Below are 17,526 nucleotides of genomic sequence, written 5' to 3'. Positions count from 1 at the left end.
TGATGGAATGCTTGTTGCCTGTCGTGACCAGTAGAATTAAGAGTGCCTGTAAGCCTCCACTGGGTGAGGATCCCTGAAGTTTATGCCTAATCTCCCTGTACCAGCCCTGTGCACCTTTTTCTTTTGCAGACTTCAATCTGCATCTTTTCATGGTAATGAACTTGACTGTGAGTCCAGTAGTTTGTCTGGGAGTTCCTCTAGCAAGCAGCCTCAGGGGACCTGACACAGGAACTCAGGGTGCCCTGATGAGCACCCGAGATGGGAACCTTGTTCGTCTGTCATCAATCCACCCAACAAAAATCCAATATGGAGAAAAAATAAATCCGTTCATTCCATAAAGTCAAGCATAGACAAATGAATCTCTGTTCACTTTATTCAAATAATTTTTTTTCTCGGAATCTGAGTAAAACTGAGGAAGAATCAAAGAAAACCTCATATATTAAATTCTTAAATAGATTCTTTGAATTGAAAAGTGAGGGTCAAATAGGAGAGGCACAGGTGTGGGCCTTGTCCCTGCAAACAAAGCCACCAAGGCGGTCCTGCAAATGAAGAAAAATGGCAAATCCATTTCTTTAAAAAAAAGTTCTTGAGGGAAAAGATTAAAAAATACCTAGGTTTCAAAAGCCAGACTACCGCCCAACCTTCCGCTCTCTGCCCCTGAGTGGGTGGGGGGGCTTCCAAAGCTAGAGAGTCTCCAGGGAAGTTTTCAGTGAGGCAGCTTTTGCAAACATACGCAAATACATTCCTCAGTAGCGGTCCTGTTTGGGCGATTAATAGCAAGCAATATGCTTGGATTAGAGGTCCGATTTCCACTCGAATGCCAAGTGTCTGCTCCTCTCAGCAACAATCTGCAGAGATCTGAACAGGGAGACAACTGTGTTAGGCCCAAAGTCAGACAGACGTTTCCTATTATGTGTGACTAGGAACATATGGCCTTTGTGCATATTCACAGAATGGGGTTTTCGGGGCACCCCAGATGGCCAGAGAGAGTTTAAATTTAAAAGCATTCTTGGGGTTCTCACCTGCATCCCAACCTGTATCCATCCCAGCCTGTATCCACCTGACCTCAAACACAGACTCTTTCTACTTATGAAGGGAAAGTGGCGATGATTACATCATAAACACCAGTGGGTTTTTGGAGGGGAGCGAAGGATGGGCATTTGTTTCAGGCCAGCTGACTACCAGGGACAAGCTGAAGTGCCCTGTGTATGGTATCTCATTTAAGGAGTACAGTGGGAAATATATCAGGCTTTTGTCAGCAGGCAGGTTCAAAATTCTGCTAAAGAATCTGCGGAATGAGAACGAGGGGAGATGTCAGGGAGGCTCATGGAGATAGGAGGCTTTCCATAGGAGGCTTCTTGCCTCGGGGATGGGGCAGAACCCTGGGATCTCAGCACCACCCAAGACGGGATCCCCGAAGAAGCAAGGGCCTGAGGCTGGTGCAAAGTGGATTAAAAAAAAAAAGGGAAGGAAGGAAGGCAGGCAGGAAGGAAGGAGGGGGAGGGAGGAAGGAAACTAGAAAATATGCCGATTATTTAAAAATGAGATTGGGAGACTAAAAATAGAGCCCAGGCTGGAAGCTTCTTCATAGTCTAGAGCAAAAGGGAGAACACCCATGCGAGTTGCTCGTAACCTCTCTGTGGGGTCACGGACACAGAGGAAGTTCACTTCCTGGGGCCTTAACTCCATGCCCACATGCACAGTGCAGGCGCATGGCCTCCTGGATTCCCGGGCGCCCACCTGGTCCAGCTCACTTCCTCTCTCGGCTGCCTGTGCAGCCCCCGACCCCATTCCCCTTCTCTGGTGTCACAAACGGAGGCTGGGAGAAGGTCAATTTGAAGTAGGTTCCTAAATCTTTGACTTCCCAAGGTCAGAACGTGTCCTCCTACCACTGCACAAGTTAACGAGTGGATAGACATGCCTTCAAATTGTTCCTCAAAAGCCAACTCTGGAAAAAGATGCCCGGGGAAGGAGGAAATGCTGCCATGTGCTGGCTGTGTGGTCTTGGGCAAGACCGGCCCCCCTCTGGGTTCTAGCTTCCTTCTGTGTCAGCAGCCATCCCAGGGATCCTCCTTGGGGTTAAAGGAGTAACCCAGGAGCACCACTTGGTCCAAAGGCCTGGGGGTTATTCTTAGACCAGACCTGCCTGGAGCTTTTCTTAGGACATTAATTGCTTTGAGCCAACTCGATTCTGTTTATAGAAGCAGGATAAACAGACAACATTCTGTGCCAAAATGTCTAGAACTCCCCCTCCCCATCACATGGGTCCCTGGTGCCCCCTCCCCAAAGTACAAACCTTTTTCTGGTTGGTTCTGCAATGATCCCTGCCCCCACCTGATCCAGAGCTAGGAGACTAAGCTGTGATTCTATAAATAGCTCCCCAGCTTGTTGCCATGGAAACCCCCCTTGGGGCTAGGTCAGCCCACCTTGGTGTCCGGATACTCCTCCCCAGGGAGGCTCTGGAAGGGCAAGCTTTTCAGCAGAGTCCCTCCTGGGCTTAGAAGGCATTGGCAGGGAGGTGGGGGGACAGAAGGGAAGTCTGCAGGCCTACCTGGAAATCATGAGCTTCCTAAGTGGGAGGAGGTGGTGTTCTGGTTCACCTGGAGGAAGACAACACACAGAGGAAGGGGTCACAGCCAGGTTGGGGGGCCAGGATCTCACTGCCCTGAGGCTGAGCCTCAACATCACGGGGGCAGGCACGTACTTGCTCATAGGGTATTTACTGCACACCTACTACCGGCCAGGTGCTGGGGGTGCTGTGAACATGACCAACTTGGTCCTACTCTGCAGCTTCTATGCCAGCGGGAAGGGCCTTTACAAACACATATGCAGATGATGTCCCCTCTACCTCCAGGCAACATAATGGGCTGATAGGAGTGACTTCGGGGTCCAGGAAAGGCCACTATTAGGGGATGATATTTAAGCTGTAGCATAATGAAAAATAAAACATATGCTCTTTGTCCCGCAGTTCCTGGCACACAGCTCCTAAAACCCTAGAAACTCCGGAGTGATAACAAGCAGCTTTTGTATGTTAATGAGATGACAGGTGTCTGGCTTCAGGATGGGCGCTGGTGGCTTAGAAAGACCAAAGCATGACTCTGGGAGGGGACAGGAGCTAGAAAGCAGGTTAATACCAATGATTTAATCAACCATACCTACTTCACGAATGCTCCATAGAAACCCCTACATAATAGCTTCAGAAAACTTCCAGACTGGTGAGCACACAGGAAGTTCCGGAGGGTGGTATGCCCGAAGAGGGCCTGGGAGCTCCACACCCCTTATACCCTGTACCTTGCCCTGTATACCTCTTCACGGCTGCTCCAGGGTCATACCCTTTATAATAAACCACTGATCTAGCAAGTAGTATTTTCCTGAGTCCTGTGAGTTGTTCTAGCAAATTCTCGACGTGGGAGGGAGTCATAGGAACCCCCAAATGTTAGTTGGCTGGGCAGAAGTGTGGGTAACCTGGGATCCCCACAGTGGCTGCCATCCAAGGTGCCGGCATTCTTCTGGAACCGAGCCCTTAACCTGTGGGGTCTGACATGACCTCTGGGGGTCACTGTGCAAACAAATCCAGGTGGTGTCCGGAGAATCAGAACTCAGTTGCTGGGGTCAGGAAACACCCCATAATCCTAGATCTAAAAGATGCAAATGAGAAGCACACAAAGGTCTGGCCAGAAAAACATTCCCAGCAAAGGGAACAGCAAAGATCTGGAATGGGGCGCAGAGGGAGGAGGGTGTGTTTGGTGCCTCAAATGAGGATTCTGTTTCAGCATTCACTGCAATTCTAACGTGTAAGCTGCTCTGTTTGGCTTGCTTACTTTCTTCCATCTCTTGGGTTTCAGGATGATTATTCCAGATGGCTAAAGAGGGGCCCGTGGAATGCACGTGCCGTCATGCATGGAACTGTTGCCTTAAGACTGTTTTCTAATTTTTTGCACTACCATGAAGGAAGCCAGGTGCCCCGTGGAGGACAGAGAGGGAGATGAAGGTAGAAAGCAGGGGCCTGATGCAGCTGGCAGGGCAGCTCTCTGGAGCGTGGCAGTGTTCGAGATGACAGTGCATATGCCTGCCATTCCTCCACATTCATTTGTCCCCAACAGAGCAAGAAACAGTCCCAGGCCAGCCAGAGATCTTGAGTACGCCACATACCGCGAGAGAACGTAAACGGCTCTGACTCTTCTTTACGACAATTTACCCTTCTGGGTCAAGAGTCTTAAAAAGACTTAAAATGCCCTTCCACCCACCAATGCCGGTCCATAATGATGTCTTCTAGTGGAACGGGTCGGCAAAGCCCTCTACCCCATCCCATAGAAGAGAGGCAAAATCAAGATGAAGTACATGTGCCATCATTCAGGACACTGTAGAAACTGGACACGATCTTAGCGCAACAGTAGCTCGTAATGCCTTCTACAGAACACTATGTCACCATCCCAAATGGCAACTGCGAAACCTGAAAGATGGGAAAACATGAGGAACACAAACCCAAGCAGCTCATTTGATAGAACTGCAAGGAATGTCAAGTGTCTATTCAGGTAGGCAAAAAAGGATACTCTGCAAAAATGAAAAGGCATTTCGGGTGGCAACTACTTCTCCCCACCCCCACTTCTGTGTGTGGTTCCTGTTACATCATCTTTTTGGTTAAAGCAGGCAATAAATTAGTGCTGACTAATCCTGGCAACATTTTTTTTCACAGCGGCAAGAAGATATGTTGGGTCTCAGACTCCCAAAAGGGGAGCATGAAGCCATCCCCAAAGAACTAGGATGGGCCCAAAAAGCCAAGGACCCCAGATAACGAGCACTCTAATTATTAAACTGGAGACTGGCACCCTTTCTCTCCCAATTTAAAAAGAAAACAATACACACAAACTAAGACCCCTCATTTAAAGGGGGACTATCATGTCAGTGAAGGGAGCAGTCCTTCTTGACATGATCCCCAGACTGCACACCACGGACATACCAAGGATGTGTGGGAGGCACAGCCAGGGAGGTGGGTGCAGGGATGCAGGGGTATTTCTATGTCTACACTTGTGGGAATACCTACACCACGTGACTCTTATGGTTCTCGATTTTTGGTTGACTGATGAAAATTCTGGGCTGGGTCATGTTTGGGGACTGCCACTTTATATAAAACTGAATTTCAGGCTAGAGACAGAGAGCTTGACAGAAAGCCCCCACCAGTCCCTCCAACTGCTCTCAAGCCAGGAGACAAGGTGATGGAAGGGCCACAAGTAGAAGGGCTGCGATTTGGCTCCAGCTGGATCAGACAGTTGGGAGGGCCTGTGGCCCGACCTACCCTCCCCCCAATCCAACTTTCTAACAAGAAAATGATCAGCCAGATTAGAAAGCAAAGTGTCCAAGCTAGTGCAAGCGAGTGCAACAGTCCAATGAACAGATTTCAGAATTCCCCTTGGGGTTTCTAACCTGAAAATATCCTTTCAGATTGGCTGGTGTTTTATAGTCTCCTTTCAAGACCTAGGAAAGAAAAACGAAGTATTTCTATCATGGAAATGATTAAAAAAAATTTTTTTTAAATAAAATTCACCCTGTCACCTCCACCTTCTCATCCACCCATTTACCACCCACAAATCTATCCATCTACCCACTCACCCATCCCACCTATACATTCATCCTTCCTCCTATCCCACCCACCTCTCCACCCATCCAGCCACCCTCCTGTCCATATACCTATCCACCCACCCATCCACCCACCCATCCACTCTCCTGTCCATCCACCCATCTACCCATTCATCACCTATTCACCCATCCATCCGTGCCTACACACACCCACCCACCCATCCACCCAACCAACAAACATTTACTGACCTCCTCTTATTTCAGGCATTATCCTAAACTCTGGAGGTACAATATTAAGCAAACAATTAAAATTCCTTTTCTCCTAGAGCCTCCATTCTAGAGAGGAAGCCAGAGGATCCACAAGTAATAAGCACAAACAAAACTATATCAAACCATGGGAAGTACCAGGAAAAAAATAAAGGGATGTGTTCAGGAGTGACCAAGGGGCTTATTTTGAGCAGGTGGTCCCAAAGGACCTCTCAGAACAAGTGATCTTTGAGCCAAGCCCTCCAGTGTCAACACTGGAAAACCAGACAAGCCGAGCTCTGAAGGAAAAGCATGCCAGGAAGAGGTCACAGCTAAGGCAAAGAAAATCCTAGACTTTTCCACCATATCTCCATATATAAGCACCACACAGACCAGCACTGTCCAATAGAACGTAATGCGAACGAACTATGTCATTTTAAATGGTCTAGTAGCCACATTTAAAAAAAAAAAAAAAAAGAAAAAACAAAAACGGACCCCCCAAAAGTGAATCAAGTGAAATAATTCCAGTTCTATCTTGTATCTGACCTGAGATATCTAAAATATTCATACTTCAACGTATAATTAATGTAAAAATTATTCAGGAGAAACTTGACATGCTGTCTTTGCTACCAGGAGCTCAAAATCCACTGCGCAGTTTACACTTAACAATGCCTCTCAACGTGGACCAGATATCAGCCGTCACATCCTGTGGCCACAGGAGGTTATTGACTGGTAGCTGCAATGTGCAGTGTAAGTGCAGACAAATTCATTAGTACCGGGGTCCTCCCAGTGTCCGTGTGTCCCGGATGGCCAGATCTATTACAGGATCACCCGGTGTCTACATCGAAGCACGTATGCACGCATGCGCAAAAACACGCACGTGGGTGCACATGCGCAGAAACACACGCACACATGCGCAGAAACACACATGCATGCGCAGAAACACACACGCATATGCATGTGCTGTTTTCAATGCAGGAACTTATTTTTGCAGTAATAGCAAAACTACCATAAAAACAAACAAGTGTCGGGCAGCCGCCTGTGAAGAAACCAGGGACATTTCCCCTTTGAAACAAATTAAAAACAGACTCAGAGAGTAGATCTTGCTCATCAAAATGTTTAAATTTCTATACAATACACAAAGTCAGGCCTTACCGTGGGAGCTTCTGACCCACATCCTGGGACAAGCCAGGGGCTTCCCATCTTTTTATTTATTTACTTTTTTTTAAATGTTTATTTATTTATTTTTTTTTAGAGTGAAAGTGTGTGAGAGCGAGCAGGGGAGGGGGAAAAGCAGAGAGAGAACCTTTAAGGGGACATCCTGCTGAGCAGAGAGCCCAACATGGGCCATGAGATCATGACCTGGGCCAAAATCAAGAGTCAGTGGCTAAACCTACTGAAGCACTCAGGCACCCTGGACCTCTCTGCCTTTTAAGAGACTTCAGAGCAGTTGCTGCTGGGCCCCTAACTAAGAACACAGGGTACAGAGATTCCGTCACTGCGGTCCTCACCCTGGCCCAGCCACTGCAGGTGTGAAGAGCCTGCGGGATGGAGTTCAAGATCACGCCCGGCTGCTGTTTCTTCTTTTTAACCCAGTTAAATGATTTTTTTAAAATTATATAAAGATATATGCAATAAATACAAAAATATTATATGAAATACATCATGTGTACAGAAAAGTGTATGAAATACATTTAAGTAAAGCCTAAAGAATACTCTTAAAAAATAAACACAACAAATAATAAAGATTTAAAACAACTGAATAATAAAACATTGACCACATCCAGGTTGTGAATATTAACACTGTCAACACGGCCTGCACATCTACACTGCATCTCTGAGTATTTCCACAAACACATGTTTGCAAAATCTACAGACGTCAAGGGGGAGAGAAGCGCCCAGACCCACTTCAATCACAAGGGCAGAGCCCCCAAAGCTCCAAGTTAAGAGAGCCCACCTCTGTGGGAGAGGCGTTAAAGCCTTGTTAGCACCAATCAGAGTCTTTCTCCTTGAGTCACTGAAGAATCAAAGGGGAAGTGACAACAATTATGACTTTGTTCCTTGGCTTGTCAACATAAGAATTGTTTACTTTTTTGGACACCTGGGTGGCTCAGTCAGTTAAGCATCTGCCTTCAGCTCAGGTCAGCATCTTTGTGTCTTGGGACCAATCCCTGTGTCAGGCCCCCTCTTAGTGCTGTCTCTCTCTTTTTCTTGCTCTCTTTCTCTCAAATAAATAAATAAAATCTTTAAAAAAAGAAAGAAAGAAAGAAAGAAAGGTTTACTTTCTAAAATCAGCAGTGTGTTTGGAAATGCTGAGTGTAGCCAGAATTAAGACTCTGGATCTTAATGGTGTGAGGGTTAGCAGGGCCTCAGGCCTGGGCCCCATGCTCAAATACTTTCACTAACTCAGTGCCTCTAAGGAAGTCACAACACCGCACCCAAAGGAGACTCGAAGCTGCATGACAGCAACATGTAAATAAGACCATGAACTTGCTAAATGTTCATTTATGCAGGACTAGCTGACTTTTAATGCTTTAAAAACATCTCATCTCAGTCGTTTTCCTTGACCACCTCAACTAAGGAGAGCTTAAAAAGTACTTGAAACTGCCCTGAGCTCACATTTGTCTGAGAAATCAACATTAAAATTTATGGGGGCAATAAAGGGACCAATAGTTAATTCATACTCTGTCTCAACAAAGACCTGATGAGCTTTACAGACACACAGCTAGGGACATAGTGGGAAAAGGGTGAAAAATCACAGAGAAATCAGATGAAATCAGTACACAAATGGACCCACTGTTAGATGCTCTAGTGTGAGACTGGCTACCAACTGGTTTTGAGCTTCCTTGTGGCCCAAGCAAAAATGGAAATACAATACAGTTCCCCATGTCCCACCCCCACTGCAGGCCAAGAGTGCAGTATGCACGCACTCACCCGGTGTGTGTTGTTGACAACGATGGGGTCAGGGTTGCCGTAGTTGGGTGGGTTTGCATAGGGGTCATAGCCAAGCCGAGCCAGCATGGGGGCGATCTGGGCCATGTCCCTTACCACGTCCCCAGGGATGTGGCCGGTCCACTTGGAGAGGGCTTCCAGGTTCACAGGCTTGATGACCTGGTCTGTGGATCGTTCAATCCTGGGGAGAAAGAACAGGCTGGGCGGGGCACAGGGAGACCCTGATGGCACCTTCGGCAGCCAGACAGGCTGGGGGTACTGGGCCCCGGGGCAGCTGTGCCCCCCTCGATGTGAGGCTGTGGGCAAGTCACTTGGCCTCCTCATACCTCCTCTGTACATTGGGAATAAAAGCACGCAGCAAGAAGCCGGAAGACAGTATCAGGCGATGTGCACTTAAAATTCTGTTTCCTGGACTTCATGACTTTTTAAAAATAACATTTTATTTTTGTGGCTAAGAAGGATATTTTGTTCTTGAGAAAGAATTATAAAACATGAATGGTAAGGCTAAGAGTGGCCACGACTCCCAGCATCAGCTCCCTATAGGGACCTCGTCTTACCATTTGGGCAGCCCACCCTCTCAATCCGTTTTCTGTGCTTTATACAGGAGAGTGGCTAAGGACAGACTCTGGGGCCAGACTGCCTGGGTTCAAATGCCAGCTGGACCGACACTGGCTGTGTAGTCTTGGAAAGCTACTTTACCTCTCTGAACCTCCTCTATTAGTCCTTGCTTACAAATGGGAATAATGGCAGAACCCACCTCACTGAGCTGTTCTGGGGAGTAAAGGAGTTCTTCTCAGAGGAGTATGTGGCATATTGTGAGGTCTCAGGAGGTGTTAGCTTTCTCTCTCTCTCTCTCACACACACACACACACACACACATACGGAAATCCTATAGTTCGGTTTACAGGTTTTAAAGCAGAAATCATATGCTGTGCTTTTTGGTTTATGACTCTCACCAATGCCTTGTTCTTTTCTCCAGCTATGTAGTGTCCCTGAATAGCTTATTTTCCCCATGCCCCTAAAGATGGCAACTTTGGTTCCTTTCACCCTCAGCTGCAACAGTGGAACCGCCAACCTGTTGAATGTGCTTCTCCACTCTCCCCTAGGACGAGCTCAACCAGCCATCTGAATCATGAGGATCCTACCGACTACAGGTCAAGGGCCTTGTACGTTGGAGGGAGGGGAACTCCCAGGATCCAGGGTCTGTTTCTAGATGCTTCCTTCAGATAACTTGGGAAGAGCGGGGGGAAAAGAGGCCAGGACCAGGAGGGAGGAGAGCAGGGAGGATGAAGGGTGGGGATGGGTGGGAAGAGTAATAGGTTTGCAGTCTGCAGACTCGGATGGAAATCTCAACTCGGTTCAGTTTGTCAAAGGCCTCAGATATACGCATGGCCTTTCCAGGGCCCCAGATCTCCAGGACTGTGTGAGGCAGAAATAACACAGACACATACATCCCAGAACACAAATGGGAGCAATACTTGATAGGAGTAAAGAAAGCTGGAAAGGACCCATGTGTCCACGAACAGGAGATGTTGACTAAAACACTGTGCTCCGCCAAGTGGAATATTACACAGCTGTCCAAAATGATGTCACGGTAGCAGGTCGGGGGCCATGGGCAAGTGGTCCCAAACACAAAGTGAAAAATGGTTATAGGGAGACATGCTGGGGTTCACTAGGACTCGTGTTCTCAACAGCCCCCGACAAAGGACCAACACATACCACATCAATGTGTGCATGGTGGGACTGTAGACTGTTTTTCCTTTCCCAGGGAAATCATCCCTATTTCCTACAACAAAGATATCTTCCTTCGGTCCTCTGATTCTTTTTGTCATGATAATTTACAAAATCCCAGCTCTAGCATCTCGGGGATGCCTGGGCCTGATCGTGATGGAGACAGAAAGACGGCGCACTCTGATCCTGCATTGCCCACACGCTCTGGGTCTCAGGAGAAGGACGGCTCACCAAAGGAAGAAGGCAGAGAGCAAGAGACAGAGGAGGGAAAGAGGAGAAGTGCCGGAAGCAGACAGCTTGAGAGCACAGGCTCTGGAATCCCCAACAGACCTCAGTTCAAATCCTGGCACCACACTTTGCCAGCCATGTGGCCTTAGGTAACTTCTCTCTGAGACTCAGTTTCTTCACCTGTAAAATGGGGATAGGAGTTCTTATGTCCTCAGGCTGCCTTGGTGATTAAAGAAAATATGTGTTGGGGGCTTAACTGAATGCTTACCACACCTTGGCACTCCCTCCACGGTAACAAGGATGAGAACGATGTATGTGCCAATAAAAGTCATGTCAGTGCTAACGTGATAACAACTACTATGATAGGAATAATAGCACCTAACATGTATTAACCTATTTGATGCTCACAGGTAGCTAGAAGGTTGATAGACTATACTATATACATACTATATATATATATATACTATACCATATATATATATACATATATATATACACGTACATATACACGTTACAGATAAGAAAATGGGGCACAACAGAGAGGCTGAGACACTTGCTCAAGGTCACAGGGCAGGGAACCCAGACAACCCGATTTTGGATTAGTGTTTTTAAGTTAACCTTTGCCCACGATGGCTCACTACAAAGCACATTCAAAGCCTGCTGATTCTCAGAAAAGGGAAGAGCAGATGGTCCCACTTTTGTGTATATTTAGCTGAGGCTCAGAGAGGCACAGTGGCTTGGTCAGGGCCACAGAACTACGAGGAGGGAGGTACAATTCAAGGCTCTGCTCTTAACCACTCCCTTCCCAGACCTCTTCCATGCCCAGAGAGGAGGCTGAGGCTCAGAGAGGCACAGCGACTTGCCCAAGGCCCCACAGCTCAGAGAGACAGCGCTATTCTTCCCAACTGCTGTCTCTGACTTGGGGCCAGGGGGCTAGGTGGAGGGCGAGGGCTCCACTCACTTGGACAGGGACACACCCCCGGGCTTGCCAATGAGGTCCTCATGGTGCAGGACAGCGTCGCTCCAGGCGATGCCCAGGAAGTCCAGGATGATCTTGAGGGAGCGCCTGGGGTGCAACACCAGCTGCTCGTAGTACACGGGCAGGCACTTGTCCTTGCCCACCTCCATGCACTGGGCGTACATCACCTCAATGGCCTTGTTCCACTTAGTGAGGCAGTCACGGTAGCTGCTGAGGTCGAAGCCGGCAATGGTGACCTTGCGGGTAATCATGGAGTGCACGGACGCCCGACCATCCCGCACCATCAGCAGGAACTTGGAGTTGGGGAACAGGCGAGACAGGTACACAGAGGATTTGAGCGTGAAGGGGTCCTTGTTGCACAGCACGCGCGCCGGCTCACCGTGCTTGGCAATCACCTCCAGGATGAAGGCCTGCATGGCGGCGTCTAGCACCTCGTCCGTCACGCCTGCCTCGTCTAGCCGCAGCTTCTCGCGGCCGGACTTGGACCAGGCCTGGCGCATGGCGAGCACACGCGGGATGATACGTGTCTCCTCACCGCAGCGCACCTCGGGGTGGGCGTCCAGCATGGCGCGCATCAGCGTCGTACCGCTGCGGGGCACACCCCCCACGAAGATGAGCGGCATGGCCTTGCCATAGCGGTACTCCACGTGGTCGGCGCCTACCATCACCAGGTCCTCCTGCTCCGGCCGCATGGCGCGCCGGGGGCCTCGTGGACCCCCCAGCACCGCGCGGCACTCCAGCACCTGCTGCCCCACCTGGACTGCCAGCACTAGGGCCAGGGCGCAGCCAGCCGCCAGCAGCGCCCTCCGTACCGACAGGCGCATGCTGGGCCTGGGGTGGCAGGCCTGCTTCAGCGACTGGTCAGCGGGGGGCCGGCGGCGCTCGCATCTGGGGGGAGAGAAAGAGGGACACCTGTGAGCCGCCGGCCCTAACCAACCTATCTCGATTGGCAGGCTTCCCCGGACAGGTGGAGGGGAGTAAGTACTCTCAGATCGACTCTCAGAATGTTTGCATAGTTAACAGTGCTCTGGGACGTCCCAATTCAGCCGCATATCCACTCGGCAAGGGCACGGTTTTTGTGTGTTCTGTTCCTGGCTGTCTCTCCAGAGTCTGGCACCTCGCAGGGGCTCAGGAAGGATTTGGGGGATGTGCCTTGGTTGAAGGAGCAGGGCGAAGCCAGAAGCCCTAGGACATGAGGACCTTAGAAAGAGGAGGAAAGGGGCTCCTGGGAGGCTCAGTCAGTTAGGCATCTGCCTTTGGCTCAGGTCATGATCCCAGGGTCCCGCGATCAAGTACCACATCAGGCTCCTTGCTCAGTGGGGAGCCTGCTTCTCCCTCTCCCTCTTGCTCCCTCTGCTTGTGTTCTCTCTGTCAAATAAATAAAATCAAGAAAAGAACGAAAGAAGGAGGGAGGGAAGGAGGAAGGAGGGAGGGAGGGAGGAAGGAAAGAAAGGGAAAGGAAAGAAAAAAAGGAAGGAAAGAAAGAAAAGAAGGAAAGGGAAAGAGGAAAGAAAAGAAAGAGGAGGAAAGGGGTGCCTAACTGGGGAGCACTTGAGCTGGGGTCCAAGATGCTAGCCCAGGCCGGCCTGCTCCAAGGGACCATAGTGCTATCCAGGAGACGGCTTGGAATATCCTGTCCTATTCTGGGCCTCTTCTGGAATCACTACCCATTCACTCAGAGTAAAATAGTAAATGGGTAATTCATTCGATAAATGGGTACTAAGTATAAAAAGGTGCCAGGCACCGCTTCAGTGCTGGGGACAGGAAAGTGGATAAGACAGCAGGCCATCTGAACTCCAGCAGCTCACCTCCTAGTGGGGGAAGCAGCAGGACATAAGCTAGAGCCACAGGGTAAAAACCAGGCTTATACGGTGAGAGGGATCAAGTAGGGCAAGGAGAAGGGAGGTCAAGGAAGGCCTCCCGGAGGAGGTGGCATTCAAGCTGAGTTCTGGGTGAGAAGGAGTGGGCCATGTGAAGATGCATGGGAGGAGTGCTCCGGCAAAGGGAACAGAGAATACAAAGAGCCTCAGATGGAAGAGGGTGTGGGGTGTTCAAGAACCTCAGGAGGCAGATGGGAGGGAGAGGGAAAAACTGAGGGGGAGGGCACAGAAGCCACACAGGTTCTCAGGGGACAGGGGAAGGAGCTGCACTGAACTCTCAGGGAAGACCCTGAGGAGAGGGCCTGCAGGGGTGAGAGTGGAGGGAGGGAGGTCAGGGACCGGGCTCCTGCTGGGATCCTGGTCCTGGGGAGACTCAGGGATGCAGGGAGGGGGTGACGGATTCTACCTGAGTAGGTGAGGGAAGGCTTCCTGCAGGGGGAGGGCTGGTTTTCAAAGAGCCAGGTGGGGAAGAGAGAGGGGCTTGTTCCTGGCAAAGGGAACAGCCAATGCAAAGGCGGGGGCTGGGAGGGGGTGGGAAGGTGGGGGCAGGGCTGGGGAGCTGCACACAGCCTGGTGAGTGGGTCTGTGGGAAGGGAGCCCAAGCTGGTGTTTCTCAAAGGACACGAGGTTCAGCCGAAACCACTGAAGGACCCGTTATGCAGCTGGACTGGTCCACACCCAAGGGTCTGGGCTGCCCAGGGCCCCCCGGGCCGCAGCAAGTGGGAAATCAACATCTGACGCACAATCTCAGGCCTGGGGTCCGAACAGCTGAGAGGCCTCAGCATTTCCTGGCCATGTGGCTTTGGGAGAGTCACTTCCCCCACGTAACCCACAGCTTCCTGGCTGCAAAGAGGGGTGGGGTGCACTGACCTCAAATCCTGCTGGGAGGGTTCTAGAAGCAACTGACACAGCACAGATTCATCTCAGTCTGGGCTCCCTGGCTTCGGGGAGCATTGAGAAATGGCTGGGGACCCTCTCCCCAGAAAACTGTATCTGTCCTAAGCTGCCAACAATGGTAGGGGTTCCCTGGTGCCCTGAAGTCAGGGTCTGGGATGAGGAAATCTGACTCCAGAGCTATTTTCAGGGCAAAGGCAGGCTGGACAAGACATAAAGCTTCTTGGAAACCCCTCCAAGGACCTATCAACTTTTTCACGTGCTCATGAGACTCGAGACTAGAATTCTGTTTATTTCATGTCGGTGCTTCTGGGGGACAATCACATTTTAGTTTGAATTAGAGCCACCACCCTTTCCACCTGGCACTTGGTGGGGAGCAAGAGAATGGAGCTTTGGGGGAATAGAAGCGATGGGAGGGGCGGTACAGAGACAGGAAGAAAAGGGGTAATTTGGGAAGACTGTTTCCAGAAAGGATAGGTAGTGTGCATGGTCGTGTATGTGTGTGTGTGTGTGTGTGTGTACTCTCTAGCTTATGTTTGGGGTTGGAAGTGGTTTGGATCCCAAACATCAGGGAGAAAGGCCTGGAAGAAAGGACAGGCAAGAAAAGGAAAATGTTACTGACACACCAAATTTGCTTAATGCTGATCATTCATTTGGTTACAGCACTTTATTCCCTTTTTTTTGGGGGGGGGGGGTAGGCTCCACACCCAGTGTGTGGAGCCCAAGGCGGGGCTTGAACTCCGGACCCTGAGATCAAGATCTGAGTTGAGATCAAGACTCAGTGGCTAAACCCACTGAGCCATCCAGGCACCCAAGATTATTAACACTTTAAAACGAGGCGCCCGATTTTTGTGTTTTTACATTTATGAAGCACTTGCTCAACTAAAACTTTTATTATCATGCCTCATGTAAAGGGACCGTCTCTACCACCCATGGGGGTAGGGAAGCCCCACCCTCAGCAGCTCAGAAAGAAGCCACTGGCTCAGGGTCACATGGCTGGAGTGGCAGGCCTGGAGCCACCAGGCTGAGGCTGAGCTGTTCGCCCGTCCTCAGACAGGACACACCCACAGGCCCGTCTTTGCCACCAGAAGAAAACAGCTCAAAGCAGACAGGTCAGCCCTGAGCAGAAAACAGCAAAGAACTGGGGGATCCCTTGAGAAGAAAAAGTAGGGTGACCTTGTAGAGAGATATAGCCAGTGACCCACAGAGCCAAAGGCAGCTTCCTGGCCATCCACAGCCAGGACCCCAACTCTGGAGAGGCCAGACCGGTCCCCACTGGACGCTGTCCAGTGAGGTGTCCCAGCGTCCTGGCAGTGAGCATGGTGGGTGAGAGCCACAGCCGTGGCATCTGACGGCCCTGGGTTCAAATCCTCCCTCTGCCACTTGCCAGCTGGTAACTTACACAAGGGGCTTCACCCCTCTGAGCCTCTGTTCCCCCCTCAAAAAAGCAGGGGGAGCATAATAACCCTCTCTCAGAGAGCTATTATGAGGTTTAGGGAAATCTGGGGCTCAGCCAGCATACCAAGGCCCTGGGCAGATGGGACACAGAGGGTTTGGATTCTGGCCATGCCTGGAATCTGCTCCACAGTCCCCTGTGGGACTCAGCCTTCTTCTACCACCAGGTCTCTCTCTAAGAGACCAAGAGCTGCCGAGGCCTGCCCCCTGCATGCTGTCGGGACCCAGCTTGTTCCAGCACTGTATTTCTACCAGAGAGGACGATGCCAGCTGGGGGAATGTGGCTGCCCAGGAACAGAGCCCGGGGAATTGGAGCAGCTCTTTCTAGGGCAGTGTCTGGAGGTACCCAGAATCTGCGGGAGCCTTCTGGATGCACTTACCTTCCCTGGGCACTCTCATCGCTGGGTCCCAGCCCTTGTGGCCGCTCCGCAAGACTGTCCACTGGCTGACCCCTGCAGAGGTGAAAGAGAGGCTGCATTACGGGTGGGTATTGGGGAGGGGCTGGGTCCCATCAGAGGGGCAGAGGAGGGGGTCAGGATCCCCAGTGGGTATCTGGCGATGATTCTGGAGGGAAGTTTTCTGGGGGATGAGCTGGAGTGCCAGGGGAGGCCATCTGAGCCCAAGATCAGCTGGGGTCTGAACTTGCCTGGTCCTACAGGGAATGAAATGGCATGTTGCTTAGGCAGAGAGGTGTAAGCTGAGAATGTGAGCTAAGGCACTGCCACCTTAGGGAGCCCCTGGGCCTCTGCCAGCCAGGGTTCTTCCTTCCTCTCAGCCCAAGGACTTCAGGAAAAGGGAATGTAAGGATAAGCAACCACTACCACCACTATACCACTAACCACCATCTGGAGCTGCTGGGTATGGTTGAACAGGTTGTACACTGCCCAATTCCAAAAGGGTACCACAAACCTAGCCTAGGATAAATATGGCGCCCTGGCAGTGGGACATTCTCCTGTGGCTGCCACCCAGTAGTGACCAAATGCCTACTATGTGAGTGCCTTGTATCATTTAGTCCCCCTACGAGGAGAGAATGAGGATCCCAGTTTTAAAGAAGAGAAAAAGAGGAAGAGCAACTGACCCAGGGACTGCTGGAACCAGGAGATGCCCAGCTATATCTGTGAGACTCAGATGCCCAGCTCTTTTTTCATTTTTTAAAAGAGTTTAATTGTTTATTTGAGAGAGAGAGAGAGAGAGAGAGAGCATGAGCAAGGAGAGGGGCAAAGAAGAAGGAGAAGCATGCTCCCCTACTGAGCAGGGAGCCAGACACGGGGCTCCATCTAGGACCCCGGGATCATTAACTGAGCTGAAGGCAGGCGCTAAATTGACTAAGCCACCGAGGTGCCTCCAGGCATCCAGCTCTTAACCATTGCACTAAAGGAACCAGGCCACGAGTACAATGGGTTCTGGCAGGAAGCTAGGGTGAAGGTGGAACCAAGTGGGCTCCTGGTGTACATCCCACTGCTGTGTCCTTACCCTTCACAGTGGGGAGGAGTTCTAGCCTGGTTCTCCCCTTCCCCCACATTACAGATGGGATGACTGAGGCCCACAAGGGAAATCACATCACAGCCTCACACGTGGAGTCTG

At 50.4% G+C, this 17,526-nt stretch overlaps 1 protein-coding gene across 10 annotated transcripts in view; it reads right to left on the bottom strand.

Moving 5' to 3' along the window:
• Positions 1-355: 355 nt before the first annotated feature.
• TPST2 (tyrosylprotein sulfotransferase 2) overlaps positions 356-17,526 on the bottom strand; it is a 51,479-nt gene continuing 34,308 nt past the window's right edge. For 5 of the 10 annotated variants that reach the window (XM_082699038.1, XM_082699035.1, XM_082699036.1 and 2 more), the window contains 6 exons: positions 16,323-16,394; positions 11,696-12,601; positions 8,758-8,974; positions 5,425-5,475; positions 2,552-2,600; positions 356-858 (listed from right to left, as the gene is read on the bottom strand). In XM_082699038.1, coding sequence (XP_082555164.1) covers positions 2,559-2,600; positions 5,425-5,475; positions 8,758-8,974; positions 11,696-12,537 — 1,152 coding nt within the window. In that variant the 5' untranslated portion in view covers positions 12,538-12,601; positions 16,323-16,394 and the 3' untranslated portion in view covers positions 356-858; positions 2,552-2,558. The remainder of the gene's footprint in view (positions 859-2,551; positions 2,601-5,424; positions 5,476-8,757; positions 8,975-11,695; positions 12,602-16,322; positions 16,395-17,526) is intronic. The other 5 variants (XM_082699033.1, XM_082699039.1, XM_082699040.1 and 2 more) reach the window with 1 other exon arrangement.

This window comes from Mustela nivalis (genome assembly GCF_964662115.1).
Source record: "Mustela nivalis genome assembly, chromosome: 14".
NCBI lineage: Eukaryota > Metazoa > Chordata > Mammalia > Carnivora > Mustelidae > Mustela > Mustela nivalis.
Note: the sequence above shows the minus strand (reverse complement) of the source record. Positions and strands in the feature narration are given on the sequence as shown.